This window comes from Typopeltis vanoorti, chromosome 21, assembly GCF_054136105.1.
Source record: "Typopeltis vanoorti isolate ZY-2024b chromosome 21, IOZ_Tvanoo_1.0, whole genome shotgun sequence".
Lineage (NCBI taxonomy): Eukaryota > Metazoa > Arthropoda > Arachnida > Uropygi > Thelyphonidae > Typopeltis > Typopeltis vanoorti.
This window is the reverse complement of record NC_143569.1, coordinates 88928245-88946143: the sequence shown is the minus strand read 5'-3', so window position 1 is coordinate 88946143 and position 17899 is coordinate 88928245. Positions and strand designations below refer to the sequence as shown.

The 17899-nt window shown below is 33.7% G+C and overlaps 1 protein-coding gene across 2 annotated transcripts in view; it reads right to left on the bottom strand.

Moving 5' to 3' along the window:
* Positions 1-17899, bottom strand: part of LOC150095091 (multiple coagulation factor deficiency protein 2 homolog) — a 47033-nt gene that overhangs the window by 11836 nt on the left and 17298 nt on the right. The window contains exons 1-2 of one of the 2 annotated variants that reach the window (XM_090411551.1): positions 4569-4679; positions 3401-3603 (exon numbers count right to left, since the gene is read on the bottom strand). In XM_090411551.1, coding sequence (XP_090267677.1) covers positions 3401-3564 — 164 coding nt within the window. In that variant the 5' untranslated portion in view covers positions 3565-3603; positions 4569-4679. Of the gene's footprint in view, positions 1-3400; positions 3604-4568; positions 4680-17899 lie in introns of those variants that run through there. The other variant, XM_090411552.1, reaches the window with a different exon arrangement.

The following is a 17899-nucleotide window of genomic DNA, read 5'->3' as shown; positions in this document are numbered from 1 at the left end:
CAGTGTAAAATGAATGAAATATACATAAAATGAAGATAGGGAGAAGTCTCATCGACTCAACTTTTCCAGTCAGCAATCGAAAGATATTTATCTGTTTGGAAATTATAAACCGGATAAATTCGAACGAAACTGTGTAATAGTCATTTTTAAGCGTCTGTAATAGAACTCAGTATTAAAATGGAATATTCTAGTGCAGCAAGATTTCTTCCGTCTTCTATAAATACACGGGAAAAAAAATACACGTAAATACACTAGGGAAAAAATGGCTGCCCTAAATTTGGATATGTTATGAAATGTATACCAATATTACTAAACTTTAATCGTAATGCAAAAGCGGATGATATCTAATACTAATTTTATTCTTGATCTCTCTATGAGTATTTCCTAACTCAAACTATACTGCTAGCCAGTAAAATATCTGAAATTTCTACCACTGAATGTTAAAATAGGAAATTCCTTTTCATTCATTTTTAACCTTGACATAAAACACAAACTCTTGGGTTTGGTTCCTCACAATTTAAGAGCCAAATATCTGTACTGACATCATTTCATAAACATTATAATATAGGGTTGTTTCTAGTGGCTTTAGTAACACAGACTGGTCTGATTTCTTCAGCACAAGTTGGCTTTGATTTAAAAAAAAAAAAAAATAACGTAAAAGTGTTTGAATTTCATTTTATATGAAATTCAAACACCAGTTAAAAAACTGAGTTAGAGTGCAATTCAACCTTTTGTCAAGAGTCTTTTTTAAATAAAAAAAACAGTTTACATGGTTTAATAAATGAAATCCTTTGGAAGTAGAATGGGGAAGTAGAAAACGAATAGCAGTAAAGATTCGCTGCGAAAACTCTGTGCTATATATAGATTGCTCGTAGAGTCAAGTTAAGGACTAAATGTTGAGGTCTTAGCCTTGGCGAGCGCAAATAGGAATCAGATAGATATCCTCACACATGTAAGCACCTATGGCATATCAACGTACCCATTCACAACCAGGCTATTTATAATCAGTTGTGATTGATTGTGAAACTTGTTCGCTCTGGTCCTTATTTGAATGTCTTCATTCTACTGATGATCAGTTGAAGTTCATTTAAATGATAAATTGATGCCATTTGATCATCGCAGTAGTTTCCCAAATTTGAGCTACATCTTAAGTACCTTTAAAGTTGCATGTAATACTGGAGTGTGATTGCTGTCATTATGCAAATTCAATACTGAAATTATTGTTGGTATTTGTAATTTCTGTCCAGTACCTTTCATCTACGTACATGCAACAGTTCGACAAAGAGCGACTTTTGCTTGAAATCGAATCATTTTACTTGCAAAATTATGTACAATGTTGTACCTAACTTCTGTGACATTTAATGGTCCACCAAACGCGTGAAATTGTTTTGATAATAAACGAATGGATGATTTCATACCATGAAGTGACGTTTCGTGATACTCCTGACACTTCGTGAAGTCCTTCTCGTATATAATGAGACCTCTTTATGCACGTGGACAACATATGGAAGCTTACGAAACTTCCACGTGTTGTCTGTCAGCTGTATGTTTCCTGTCAAGGCCGTGGCCTCAGCATTGAGGCCTTCGTGCTTTGCTATAAGATATCCTTCAAGGGAAAACCTGAAATAGGATCAGAGTTAGGCACGAAATGTACCTTTCTCATGATTCACTGGAATTATTTCCCTAATCTGTTCTTTTTTTCTCGCCCTTAAAAAATGGATATACGTTGATATGTATACAATACATAAGTCAGTCAAACTGACCTACGTAATATATGTATATAGGTCAGTCACGAAATGTTTCGTGGGATTTAGATGGGCTATATAATTAAAGAGATTGAGAAATACTGTTGTAGTGTCACATTACAAAACAGGCCACACACGAAACAGTAATTCTTAGAAACATATTTCACTTTTGCTAACTACAGATGGCAGTATGGCGCAAAAGAGCAGTACTGAGTAGCTACAGCGATGTGTGTTATATATATCGAAGTTTAGTACTTCTTTTTTTTTGCGTCATACCTTACTATGGCCAGTGCACTGAACATCTGTAGGTTTTGACAACGTGCAACTGTTATTGGGAGAAAAAAAAAAGAGTCATTACCCACAAAACAACAGCAATATATATGTGTAATTCTGGATGTTTTTTTCCCTAAGGGATTTGATCTCTGGTAGACCCGTGGGTTCCTCCCCCCCCCCTCCTCCTCTTCTCCGGGAAACTATTCTGGAATTCGAATAGTTTCCTGAAGGGGACCATAGAACTCTGACTATTTTACAAAATAATACTCTTGCGGATTTGGAACCCGGCAGCAGTTGTCTGCTCTTTTCCACAAGTGAACACATCCTTGGTAGAAACGCACCCATCATGACAAACAGTGGAGCCACTGTCTGCAATGACTACTCCCTTTTGAAAGGCATTTTGTTTTCTTTTACGCTTACGCTTAGACTCACACTGTACCGTGCAGGCTTTCATAACCAAATTTGGAATCTTTTAACGCCTTAGTCTCCTAAGTCTGTAACTTGCGTGCGTTCTTATGGTCATTTGGCCTGTTTTTCAGGATTAAAAACCCGAATTTCAGGGGGGGGGGAAAACTCTGTCACCTCTGTCACTTCAGATGAAAACCGCTGATACAGTTTTCTTCGCGTCCTAGGGTAGAATCCAGGCCTTTCCAGTCTCTGAAAGACATGAGAACACTTTTTTTTTGTGGGTAACAATAGAAATAAGCCGATAGTGTATGACTTGCTACATGGATCCGATTTAGTAAACATTTTTTACTCAATAAGATGCAAGGACCGAAACATGTCCATCACTTTATTAAAATGAAGATACTTATACAAAGTTTTAGACGGGGGTTGGGGAACATAAGCAGTTCAGAGCTTAAGTTATTTCTTTGCCTTATATAGCAGTGTAGACCACATGTGATGATAAAAATATACATATTTCATTTTAAAACAGAAGGAATATTCCAATACACTTTCTACATTACTTTTGGAGGATGAAAAAAAAAAATGTTGGCAATGTTGTAAAAAGTGTGGATGGATTGCGATTGGCTTTCAACAGATATGTCCCTCAACTCGACCACACATCTGTATATTGCCAATAGTACGTTAAAATAACTTAAGGACTGCATATCAGTATCCTCGTTTGTGACAAGCGGTAAAAATAAATAAATAAATAAATAAAAATAAAAAAATCTGCATCACCTTTTATTGTTTATTGTTTCTTTGTGATCGACAGAGAACAAGATAGTTCTCAGTTAAAAGTTTTTTTTTTTTACTACAGGAAAAAAAATAGTAAAATAGAACACTTGGTTTCTTATTGATTTCATTTCGAGAATGTCATAAAAAACTTATTTAAGATAGTAAACATCTAGAGAAGATTTCGACTTTTCGTAACTTACTCAAAGTCTCTTATGAATTTCGAGTCGTGGATAATGCTTTCTGCACCCTCCTCTGGTCTGTAATGAGTGTGGTCCCCATGTTTGACTCTATCTGCCCATGCGTAATTTCTGATTCCGGTTATTGTTAGAAAAATGACAAAAAGGAACTGGAAATACTCCTCCATTGTGGATATTCAGATGGTTGGATACTTGGATATTTTTCCCTAGCATTCAAACAAATGCATTGAATTACAACTTATGCTAATGACATATAATCAAAACCATTAAAATATACATTTTCAAAGAGTTTTGGAAAATAATATAAAATGAATATTCGTATAAAAATAAAAATAAATATAGAAATAAATAAGAATGGAAATATTACTTGATATAATAATAATAATAATAATAATAATAATAATAATAATAATAATAATATATAAATTGTTTTTTAGTTTTATAAAAATCATGAATAAAAAATAATAATACATAGATTAAAAGAATTGGATATTATTACGGTGTATGAATGCCATACGTATGCAAGCATATTTTTGTTTTTAACTTGCATTTATTCTTCAATATTCTGTTTCCTAATAAGTCGTTTGGTAGCCTTGAACGGTTGACAAACAACTTCCGGATAAGCAACGAATACTATGAAACCATACTTATAGCATAGATTCAAGAGATAAATAGAATTAAGTTCGAAAATTAAATTTAAGAGAAAGGAAATAATATTGAAAAACGAATATTTGATGGGAAATAAAACTAAAATCGATTAAAGACTTACAAGAACTGGAACGTATTTTCACATAGAGGGCATTCAACAGACGAGTTAAAGTTCAGGTGAGTTTGTGCGTAGCAAGTTATTTACCAATTATGGAATATTAACGAAATTTACATTCACTTAAATATTTATCCAAAATAACGTGGAGTGTTTAAAAAATGTAATGAGTTTTGTCCGATGGCTTGTCTAGTGATAAATAATCATTCTGTGTCGTAGTAATTGCTGCAAACGTTTTCATAGAAATACCTCATTGTCATAATATTACTCTATAAAAAAAATGGCTACTCTTCATTGCTTACAAAATATATGGTTCATTTGATAACACCTACGTTTTAAAATCAAAATCACTTATTTATAATGAATGAATTAAACAAGTAGTAAATTAATTTTTCTGTATTAACTCACCCGTCAAAGCCTTAGTTTAACAATTTCTTGCCTGAGAGACTCGCAAGCGATAGTAGCCATTATCAGTTACGTAGTCGAGACATATGGGAAATTTCTCATGCCTTTGAGTTTTACTTAAAGCTTATCTCTTGTGTGTTAAGCAAGATATTCTTGTGATAAAATTAATACTAAGAAGCGTAACTTACAGACGAATATGTAGTTTTGTATCACCAGCTTGTGAATTCGAGGTCAATAACTGTAAAACGTGAATAATGTATAGGTTGCGATCCTCACCGAAGTTAAAAGGAATGTTTTTGGTAAATTTATATTTATAGAGTTTTTATTTATTTATTATTATATTTTTTTATCATTCTGCTGCCACGAAATTCGAGTCTCAGAATAGCCTTCTATTAAGCCTTTTGTTGGATTTCTATTCTAACGGAATAGGAAATTATTCTCAGACTAGACTCGAATTTTATGGTAACAGAAAGATAAAAAAATAAATAATAATTGTAGCATATCTACAATTCGAACATACAGTACAATCATAAATAATCGAATAATCTGATAACTTAAAATTACGAAGTTAAAATCAGAAATTAAAATCAGACTACTAAACGATATCTATCTTGCTAGTCTGATTTCACAAGTTAGATTTAAGGGATATATCGCTAGAAGTTGGTATGCTTCAAAAAATTATGATATTGTAATACATATCATTAAAATATAATCACAGTAATGTTAAATTTAAGTTCATTTAACAAAAGTACTCGAAAATTTTGTTATTTTAATTACTTGTAATTATTTGCTATAGACCTTGCACTTATTGTATGTGGGGAACTGAAGACTAGATCGGATTATTATTATTATTGGTGTTGTTATTGTTGTTACATGATATCTTCATGGAGTCCAAAGGCGCATTGTGAGAGGCCGCTGCATCCTACACAACCATCGGCTACATTACAATCCACCATCAGCACCACCATCTACTACCAAGTACACAGTATTATTGTTAGTTAATTACAGTTCTACGGCCAAAATGGCAGTTTTGTTTTAATATATTACCTTATAAGATGCTCAGCTGCCCACTGATTTCCAAAAAGGTATTTGTGATTAAAAAAAAGGTCTGCCTACGACCTTTGGGAATGATTTTGGCTGATTTATTTATTTATAGTTTTAAAGCTAAAATATTGAATTTAAAATTATTATTTTTGAAACAGTAAAGTATGGTATTACCTTACTCCCAATGATCCCTTTCCTCCATTGCTATTATTCTGTCTTTCAATGTTTTTCTCTTTCCTAGTCTTTATTCCCATACTCGTTTTTTTCCCCTCACCATTTGTCTTCTTCCACTGTTCTGATGTGTCTGACATCTTAATTTTTAAGCTTTAACTTCCATATTGCCGGCCCGGTTGGCCGAGTGGTTAGCGTATCCGCTCTCCAACCAAAAGACTGCGGGCTCGAATCCCGCTGTGGACATGGATGATTGTCATGGAAATATTAGTGGGCGGTAGATGGCGTTGGTCTAGTTCTGGTCAGAATGTTCTGTAGAGTAGACAGAGATGTAGAGTAAGTGCCCTCCCTCGATGAGTCTTTGGACTCCCTAGAGGTGTCACATAACAATAATATACAAACTCTTCATTTCCGTTATTTTTAGTATTTAATGGGTTTTTATTTAATCTTATCTGATCTTAACGTTTAGCTATGTCTTTTTTAAACATCAAATAACTTTTCGAGAATATCTTACTTGTTCTGTGGGATTTAGATCGGAAGATTATGACGGCCATAATATTGTTATACTGGTTACAGTACTTTCCGAAAACTATTTCGAATATTTTTTTTTTTTTACTTGATGAATACTAGCATTACTATCATAAGACAGTGCGTAGTCGAATATAAATCAACCGCACATATACTTGCAAGTTTGCGTGACCATCAAGAGGCATTGTAGCATGTTCTTTCACCAAAAGACCTCGCTGATCATGACAGATCGCTCTTTCACTAGCTTCAAGGGGGGGGGGAAGCCAACGCATGCTTGATTCAAATTCTCGTTTGATTATTTTTAAATCCTGGTTCAACAACCACTGCAGATTCAGGAATTTGATTCTTCAGACCAGGGGTTCCCAACCTTTTTGTTTCCTAGAGCACATTCTAAAATACCATCTATTTTTTCAAGCAAATTTTTTGAATTCGTTTGTTAAATGAATACATACAAAGTTTACATTATAATCAAATGTTTTATTACTTAAAAGTTTACATTATATAAAAATTTAAATATATATATGTAAGTTAGTGTGATCTTTGGCATTGCATTTCATTGGCCAGTGCTTCATAATTAGGAGAATATGATGATATTCCAGTTCTTAAACTGGAATGAACAACTTCGAATGCGCGTCTACTTTACATTGTATGCGTTTAATACTCGTCATGTGTCATTAACGCATGCGTCATATAGCATGCCATGAATTGTTGCGTGATTATTTCAAACTATACGGCACACGGTTGAACAGCGGCGGGCACACACAAATTGGTCGACGGGCGCCATGGTGTCCGCGGGCATAGGGTTGAGAACCCCTGCTTCAGACCGTGCTACCTTCTGCCATTGATCTGTTAAAATATTCTACATCAGCGATCCTGAGTGGTGTCAGGACCACTGATGTAGAATGCCAGGCAATTTGAAACCCTGGCTATACTCTCTGCCATAGCTCGTCTATTTGGAGAGGCAATTTGCTCAAAATATAACCTTCCCCCCCCCATGCAATTTCGCGTCGTTTTGCAGCAGAATTATTATTGTTGTTCCATGTTTTCCCCTGTCCTTTGAAGTTGACACTCTCTTCATAAATGCGGCCACTAAAGCTATTGCTGCATTGAAGTATGTTCCAGCGCTTTCCCCTTTCCCACAGCTAAATCTCCTCTGGAAGTTAGTAATATTGTCTGCTTCCTGTATGCTGTTTTAGGTGCAATTACGGACTGCCTCTGTGCACGTGCTTTTATATCTACAGCCATGCGGTTTTTGTTCCGAGCGCCCATTCTCCAGTTTTTGTTCACATACTGTAGATAAACTTTCAAAACTTATTCTACCTCAAAACTAATGAAAACGAACACCGGAGCCTGTTCCACAGATAGAATGCAAAATGTCAAGAAATAAGCATAAATCCCTTCATAACTGACAAACAAACAGTGTAGGATGAGCGTGTCTCAAAGTAAGTTCAAAATGATCTCAGTTGCCAGCAACGCAGTGGTTGAGACGTCTCACCATTCATGTCCTCACGCTCTCGAAAGTCCCTGATCGGTGATTGCTGTTCAACATGTTTTTGCATTTCATCAATATTCCCCAAGGAGATCGAATACAGCAGTGATTTCAAATAGCTCCACAAATGTTACTGATATAAATGTAAACATCCAGGATTTAGGTTGGGTGATTGAAGAGTATGCAATTAGTACTTCACTGCACCAGTCCATCTTTAGAAAACTAGAAAAACTTTGATCAAGATGCAGTGGTCGTGGTGCTCCATCATGGATGAACCACTGTTTTTCCTCTATCCCTCTACGTCATCGAAACTATGAAATTTCGTATTTAGGATATTCACGATTTAGTTTTTTAGGATCATGAGTATGCTTTAAAAGAAAAATAATGCATTTATGTACAGGTACAACAAGAGTTGAACGTCGAGTGTCGGCAGTATGAAATTATATTGCCCACATAGCTAAAGCACCGGTATAAAAAGGTAAAAAAAAATAAAAATAAATTTATTGTGTATTTTTTTTTCAATTTTACATTAACGCTAGTGAATGTAAAAACTCTCATCATGTAACTTGCTTACATCACACTACTCATGGGATTCTAAAAAATTACGTAGCGCTGAAGTCAGCCGTTTTTTGAATTTGTTGTTGTTGTTGTTGTTGTTGTTATTATTATTATTATTATTATTATTATTATTATTATTATTATTATTATTATTATTATTTTGAAGCATTTTTTTTCATAGAAGAAAGAGTTCTTCGATCAAGGTATAATTTCGGGAATACAGGTATCCCTTGCTTAACGCAGGATTTGATTAACGCGCAATTCCTTGATATACGCGACAAGAATTTTGATTAACGTGCCTTTAACCCTGCAGAGCTCGCTCTGATCTGACAGATACATGCAAAATGTTTAATATAATTATTCTTGCACAATTTAGTGTATCGCTTGGAGGTCATGAGTAGCTGTGCATTCATGTTACGAGTGATATTCCGCACTTGTTTTTGTTTTTTTTTTTGGTGTCGGTTTGGTTTAACACATGTTATGTAAAGGTTTGTGGTATTTGACAGTAAATTGTATCTGAGAGGCACCGTGACCTCCTATGTCAGTATAGTATGGTTTAGTTTTTTTTTTAATATTTGTTCAATAATTTCTAGATTGTAACTGAAAATAAATAAACCATCATGTATTACTGAAATAGAGAGCCAAAGGCTTATTTATCATACATGTCCTCTAGGAGATGTGCTTTACATTATGGAAAATACTAAGGAAAGTGATCTGGAGCTTACTCCACCTTCACTACGAGTTTCCCATAAGTTGATTATGATTGCATTCGCCGAAACTTTTAGTTTCTATATATTCGGCACGAAACTCTTGTAGTTTCTATATTCGGCTATGAAATAATGTTGGATTCAATATCCACTTAATTTGTACCATCATGTATTATATTTGCAGTGTTTATTTTCTTTATGTTTTATTGCTTTTTTGCCGAGGTCTGGAGAGTCATTTTGCTTGTTATCGTAGGATTTATGCCGATAAGAAAAAAACTAAAACTGTTCAAACGACTCTTGATAACTTCTTTTGATTAAAAAAATTGCAGTAAATAATGTAGGTACAAGTATTTATTAAACATTTACTTTGCCTTCATTTTTTATCTTTCCTAAAAGAGTACCATATAAAACGAATTATTAATACAGTAATCGATCAATGACGAATTGTAATTTTTACCATTGATTATTAGATTTGATTAAAGCGATTTTGATATACGCGGTAACATCGAGGGATACCTGTACTTATTCCACTACATGTAAACATATTCCACAAATTATCTTGATTGAAGAAGCTTTCTTCTATGGAAAAAACCTCAATAAATAAATAAAATAAAATAAAATAAACAGCTGACCTCCACATAAAAAAAGGAGACTTGTGAATTCAACCTAAAGAGTTTAAATTCAACATCTAAAGAGTGGCATCTTGGGGGGAAAAATGCATATACGAAATCAAAAAGTATACACCTAGCCAACAGTATATATAAAAAAAAAATTAGAAATTGGACAATCTGAAAATGAGCTGCAATTAATTTTAAAACCTTCCGAAATTATAAAAGTTCAGTGAATCTGCCGAATAAAAATGGCCGCCGTAATTAATGGGATGACAGAAATTAATCTTAAACAAGAATTTCAGTCTAAAGAATAGAGTGACGAAATAGCTCGCTTTCATCAAAATCTAAAATTATTCAGCATCAGATTCCTGATGATACCACTTAGAATGACCCAAAATCTCTGATGTATCACAGAAACATTGAAACAAAAACTACTGTTACTTGTTTAGGAGCCTGTTAGACTGAACGCAACACAAGGCACTTCTTGCGTATGATTCTCGTTGTTTAGAATCACGTGATTCATACTCTGTGGTTTGTTGTCGACTTTGTTGCTGCAACTACAAAGGGCTAGCTGTATCTTGAAATGCGGTCTTCAGGCCCATATTTTATTGGAACTTTTTCGTTTTAAATTGTTGAAGAACTAATTCGCTATGTTTTGACTGCAAGTAGGCATCTTCTAGCGAGGGACATTCGGTTTTTTTTTTTTTTTTTTTTTTAAACACGAAACAACATGACTTTCAAAACTCATCAGAAGCAAGACCAAATGATTGACCTGAATTGCTTTTATTTCAGTACTTTGACTACTACATTGTGTAATTTATAATCACAGCATTGTTTTCTTCTTTAAATTTGCGAATTTTTATATTCCGATATTAGAAAAATATACAGAGGCACAAGTTTTTAACTGAGAGGCTGTCGTGTTTATTTTCTTGTTTATTAAAAAAAAAAAAAAAAAAAAAAAAACCACCCGCCAGAAGGAGGCAGGCTTAACAGAAATCCATTATGCAGGTCAGTAGAACGCTTATGAGTTAGGAGCGTTCTACTAACCTGACCTTAGAAATACTTCTGATAGCTCTGCTTATTGTTATAACATCACATCAACGATGCAGTGAGTTCAACAAGAAACGTTTTTAGTGTGATAATGGCCAAAGTTTTCTTGTATAGTGTATATGACTCTCAGGCTTACAATTTAACTATTTTTAATGCGAATTCAAATTTTACAAAAATATTTAAAATAGAATTTAAATAATTTTTGAATATAATTTTGAAAAAGACAAATACTGCCAAAGATCTTATATTTCCCTTTTGTTATTCTTTATCGATTAAAAAATATTGTCAAAAAGAGAAATTAAAAAAAAAAAAAACATTCCTGTACTGCAAATGACTCTCGTGATGAAAATAAAAAATGGCAAATTATTGCTTGCCTGGGACTTTTCTAGTTAGTACCTCTTCCCCCACACCCGTCTCAACATAAGTTTAGATTATATAAACTATCTGTCCAAAATTCGTTTTAATATATACATATATATTGTGATTATTCATTTTTACTCGGTAGAAAATATTATAAATTAGTTTAAATGACTGATACCGAGAGATAACGAGATGACATGGTTTATTTAAAAATATACTACTAGTTTACTAGTTTCGTTGAATGGATCAACTTCTTCAGGTATCGCAATCAAAGAAATATACAAAAAATAACAGACTTAAAAATTGCATTAACAGTACTAGTACAAAAAGACAGTAGTACAAGCTCGCATTACTGTTTTCAAAATGTACTACTGTTTTTTCGACTAGTACTGTTAATGCAATTTTTAAGTCTGTTATTTTTTGTATATTTCTTTGATTGCGATACCTGAAGAAGTTGATCCATTCAACGAAACTAGTAAACTAGTAGTATATTTTTAAATAAACCATGTCATCTCTTTATCTCTCGGTATCAGTCATTTAAACGAATATATATATACATATATCATATTAAAATCATATTATTAGAACCCATGTGATTTTAATATGATGCATGATATATCAATTATAATAAATATTTGTGTCTTCCCACGCATTTTAGATTTCTAGTCCTCACCCTGTATTCAGATAATCTATACGTAGAAAAGCCAGGATATGGATACTTTCAGCTAGTTCTTCTGAAACCGCCCATGTTTGTTTAGAGAGAATTCCGGGAGACACGCGAGGGTGGCAATTCAAAGATCACGCCCTTCGCAATAATTTAAATCGCATGGAATATTCAGTAGTCAACCTTCGTTCAACAGCCACCCTCGTAGTTCGAAATCCAAACAAGATCGGTTACTTCTATACTGCCCTCATTCTGCTTGATTTTCTCGTAAAAACTGATCAATACTTAGATCGAGAGTACATGCTGTATCATTTTTTTTAACAATAAGGCAATTTTTAAAAAAAAGAAATCTATATCCTGTAGCACGCAGTCACTCCAGAATGCCTTTGCAAATTCATTACGTTCAGTTTATAGAGTATGTTGTGACTTCTTGTTGATATTCCTTACATCCTTTGGTTTATCTCTTGAGGGAAGTGGCATATTTATCTTCTTCCGGTTTTAACACTACTATGTCTGGTCCTTTCCTCTTCGTCTGTTTTCGAAATTCCACATAGGATTGGTCGTTAACAAAATGTTCAGTCTAATAACACCAGTTATTAAGTAAATACTTCACTTTTTATTGTAGGTTTTTTTGTTTATTCTATATTCCTCTGTTTTATATTTTAAATGTCATTTCCTATATTATATTGCAAACATGGTGTGGTTTCAATATTATATATTTTAAATGTCATATGATGTATTTATTATTATTTTGCAGTTAAAATAATAAGTGAGAATTAGCAGCTTGATTTATGTGAAATTTAATGGATCTCAGTTAGTTAATTAATTTTATGTGCAATGTGCCCTCGTGCAATAGGTATATAAAATTGTTGTTTACTGATTTGTGCATGTGATTAAATATTTTAAGTTAAATGATATATAATCATGATATATTGCAAAAAATCTTATTAGAAAATATTAACCATAGAACAGCACTGATTTTTTTGTGAATTTATTATTTTTATTTCGAAAGTTATAGTCTTTGATTTTTGTTTTGCATTCATAAGGGCGATTACTTAATGCAGTAGGTGGTTGTTGTCGTAGGTACTTTTATGAGTGGGATAATAATCCCACTCATAAAAGATTGTAAACTTATAGTGCCATAAGTATCATGGGATAGCTCGGAGCTAGATAATGTGACACCCTGTTCTACAGCCCAAACAGGGCACTTTTTTCAAGTCACTTCATGCCTCCAATAAGGGCTCACAGCAGACAATGAAATTCATCTCCTACCTAAAGCAGTTCACGATATATCCATGCTCACAACTGGATTCGAACTTACACCTGTTGGTTAGAGAGAAAATGTTATCCACTTGACCATTCTGGGCATTTTGAGGCATCCTGAGTTTAAATGTAAACATTACATTATGCTATGTAATGTTTCCAAATTTTTATTTATTTCGTATTTATAGTTATTATTTATTTCATATATTTCGCTATTGTTTTCATTTAGCCTTCTAGATGTAATAATAATAATATTTTTTTTTAAAGTTAAATGATAATTTTAAGCTAAATAATAATAATAATAATAATAATGATAATAATAATAATAATAATAATAATAATAATAATAATAATAATAATAATAATAATAATAATAATAATAATAATAATAATAATAATGTATTCAAAGCAAATCACTAATAAACACTATATATAAGGCTGATATTCCAATGCGAAAAGTAACAGGATAGAGAAACCTTTTTAGTAATTTAAAGTTTAAATTTTAAAATTATTGCTTTCTTCAGACACTTCTTGACTATCTTCATTTTAACATCGTTGCGTTGCAGATTCTTATGCCATGACACTGCTTCAAGCTGCGTCCTAAGCTTGTCAGTAATCACCTGTCGTAGATTCATGTATATCCATTCTTTACTAAAAATTCCACGTTTCGCAGCCTGCTAAGGCAAGACCGCATGATCACTCTCTACAATCAAAGGCAGTGCGGCCACCTTGGTTATGGACGCCTTCTGATCATGGGACCAGATCCAACACCCTCACATCCCAAGGCTCTTCCATCATATGTTGCTTCAAGTAATTATCCCTTATTAGGTGTATAAATTCCATTTACCTGCCATATGATCTTTCCTTCTTCCAGTCTGTCTCCGTAGTTGAAGTTCTGCATAATAATTATTCGACCTGCACTCATTGTGCTGATTTGTTGATACTTGTCTGTCTTCCACGTCATCCCTAGAGTCCCCACCCCAGCCTATAGTAGGAAAGAACTGTATATTTTGTCCTATTGGTCTCAACCTCACACCAGATTTCTTCAAATGAACTGCCATTCACACAACTATCTCTTACTCTTTTTTGTTGCAATCAATCTGCTGTTGTCAGCAGTGTCTTTTCTCTCATCCTGTCTTCTCTGTCCTTTCTGAAAACACTACCTCTTACAATTTCCCTGTAACTGCATCATCTGTTGAGCCAAGTCTCACTAATGTCGGGATCTAATGGAATGCCAGTTTCAATAGAAACTGGCATTCCATTAGATCCCGACCACCTTTACACCATGTATTAACATTTGATATTATTGTTGAGAGAGACTAGATTCTGCATTTTTTGGTCATTCTCGCACTCAGCCACGTCATAGTTGTTGGGACCCACATTCAGCTGAATCCATCCTAATGGCTTTAGTTCTCCTCACTTTGCACTTCCACAGTCGCAGTGAACAAGGCTTTCTCAAGACACCTAACTCCGAATCCATTTAGGTGCAGTCCATCAACATTATTTAACTCCTTCCGTCAACTTCAGTGTATAGGTCTACAAACTCTGTACCATTCCTTCTGCACAAACAGCATTGATTAATTTGCTATTATTACCCTCTTCCTCAATTGGTCTCTATCATAGCGTGGTAGCAGACTTACAATCTTCACCCTCTCTCTCTCTCTCTCTCCCTTCTTTTTTTGCTTCCAGTAATTCTTTCGTGTCTTCTCTCATACAATATTTTTAACCTTTCTATCATCAGTATAAGCCAAAACAATCAATTCTTTCACCTTCCTTTTTTTTTTATTGCATCCTCACAGCTTTACTAATATTATCAATTTTCGCACCAGGGAAACTAAATTGTCACGCTTTCATCAAGCACCCTTATCATAGAATCGCCGTAAAATTTTTCTCCTTTTAGTCATAAGATATTTTCTATTACCTCGTATCTTTATTATTTTCTCCCTTCAAAGCTATTGATGTTTTTGCAATCTTTTATTACACGCTTTGTCCTGTGAAGGACTATACGTAAGCGCGCTATTCCTTCTTGAAATCTTCTTTTCTCTCCTGACCTTTCACAACTTCAGTTTCAATATTATCACCAACATTAACGTACTCCGCACCTCTGTCGATATTGTATACACTACTATCAGGTGGTTTGCTCTCTCTCCACCTAACTGGTATTCATTTTCAGAACCTCCTATATGTGCCCTCACCAATCTCGCTCCGTCTCCTTCTTCTTGGGTTCGTAACGGGCCCTTAATTAAGTATCCATACCATCCAAGTTATCCTTGGATTTCATAACCATGAATTTAGGATAAGGTGGTTATCCGTATAAGTATATTTTGATTGTGTTCTCCAGACTGGTGTGCCTGTATGCGGGATGAAAAACTCATTTTCCAGGCGAAAAGCCCTGGAAAATGAGTTTTTCTCATTTTCCAGGGCTAACTCATCAGCTAACTCACCTTTACTTGAAAGGAGATAAAGGTTCTTCACTTCCTAGACGGGATTTGAACCCAGGGCTTTCCAAAAAAAAAAAAAAAAAAGGGCACGGCGTAGTCGGCTTAGCTACGGACACTCCTCACCAGTCTCTCTTTTCTTTCTGTAAATCTTTCAACTTTAGCGACGAATACATCTCACACATAATGCACTGAACAAAATCTCGCATATTTAACTGATCCAACAAGGACGTCTTGGCTGCCATCGCACTGACCATATCGACGATATCTTTAATACAATTATGCAAGTTTTTCTTAAATCTAAATAACTCAATCACACGCGCAAATTAAAAAAAAAATAATACAAGAAATACAACTAAACATTATTAACCAAAATTTTAAAAAAGTACTTAACCTTCACACACACACACACACTTCAATCTGAGCACTCATTAGTTCATGAGCAATATGACTATTACAAAAAAAAAAAAAAATAAATAAATAAAATAAAATAGCGCTATTGCTTTCTGTTAATATTATTTCCAGGTCACGGAGCAAGGCTGTCATTAGAATTAAATAATTTCCAAATATTACAAACAGAACTGCTTTGTGTGCAGGATGATCATTCTAATATAGTATGAAGCACACCTCGCATTTCTGTCAACTTCTGCATAATATAAAATGGCTCCTGCTATTTCCTTTTTCCTTGTATGCACGGAACCAATTACAAACGAACAAACATCCAGCATGACTTCATCGTTTAGAGGAAGTAATTAAAAATGAATAATTAATACGTCCTTCATTTTTAATGTTGAAAAAATAGCGATTACTTAGATATAAATTTGGTGTCGCCATCTTTATTTTCTTCTGATTTTATTGAATCATCTGAGGCGGTGTGTGTGAGTCAGCTACAAAGGAATGCTGTAGCTTTACTATACCACTCCTGTGTGTGTATGTGTGTGTGTGTGTGTGTGTGCGTGCAGTGGCGCATCCAGATGGGGGACAGGGGTCTACCCCCCATAGAAAAAGGAAAAACACTAGAAAAGTTTCCAGAAATCTTTTCCTAATTAAAATTCTATATTTTTTTTATTTATGTTATGTTGTGTCTTCTATTTTTATGCTACTTATGAATTAGCGATCATTAAAGATGCTCAGTCATAGGTCGTATGCGATGCTTAGGGTATATTCTCAAATCGTCTACCCAACTCGCCCCCCCCCCAAGATTAAATCCTGAGTGCGCTATTGTGTGTATGGTATTACTTTAACTCTCATATATATATATATATATATATAATGTAGTTCATTTCTCCTATTAAAGAATATTCCGAGATCATAAAAGTAAAATGGATTATTATTTTTTTAATTAATTAATTTTGAAACACATGTTATTCATGCATACCTTTGAATACGCATATACTTGAGATTTTAATACTGTATATGATTATCGTTTGTCTTTTTTTTTTATTCAAAAGTCCCAGTTCTTTTACGTTTAGTATGAGTAGCAGTTAAATAGATGTACATGAAAGCAGATGTAGTGAAATAGATGAAGATTATGATTTAGTTTTACTGATAGTTAATGTGTACCCAAGTCACGTCATTCTGTCAGTGAAGATTTCACTTAATATTCCATTAAGAAAATTACATGATGACGTCTCTCTCTCTCTCTCTCTCTCTCTCTCTCTCACGAAAGAAATATATCAGGCTCAGTTGATGTATGTGGGTAGATACAGAGTTATAATAACCCAGAGGGCAAATCAAAAGTGCGAGCAAAAGATAAATGAGTGGCAATGAACTCTGGGATTATCTCATGAATGGCTGTAAAATAAATAAGAAAAAAAAAAAAAAAGACTGGTATTCTGTCCATAACTCTTTCACTCGAGTTTTAACAGTTATTACGTTATTGATTTTCCTTTTTTTTTTTTTTTTTTTAGTATACATCATTATATACTGGATGTGTTCTATTTTAATGACATCATTTTTACAAATGCACATTTATCATGCATTTATATTTAAAAAAAAGATTAAATATAAATGCACGAAGTTTTTTAAGTTCACTTAATACACTTAGAAGAAAAGTTAGTGGACAGCACAAGATGCACTTGGATTTTTTCCGTCTTGCAGAGAAATTCACATTCGCCGATTTCTTCCCATGGACATTGCCAACAGTCAGGATTATTCCATCTCGCAACCTACATTTATATCAATAAGTGCTGTTCCACTTTTGCAAACATAGTTTTGTAGTTTTATTATATGGCTAGGTTTAATAATTACAGTCATTAATACTAATATCCATAGTTATTGTTTTTTTGATGTATTCATACCAAAACGTGGTAACTTACATCTTTCCCCTCCCACAGTTTGGCATCTGCGGAAAATAAGACTCGTTCTGTTACTTTTAGTAATGCAATTATATTAATTTACCCTTCTACCGAGGTTATTTAGGTCATTAGATCAACGTATCTAAAGGCATGG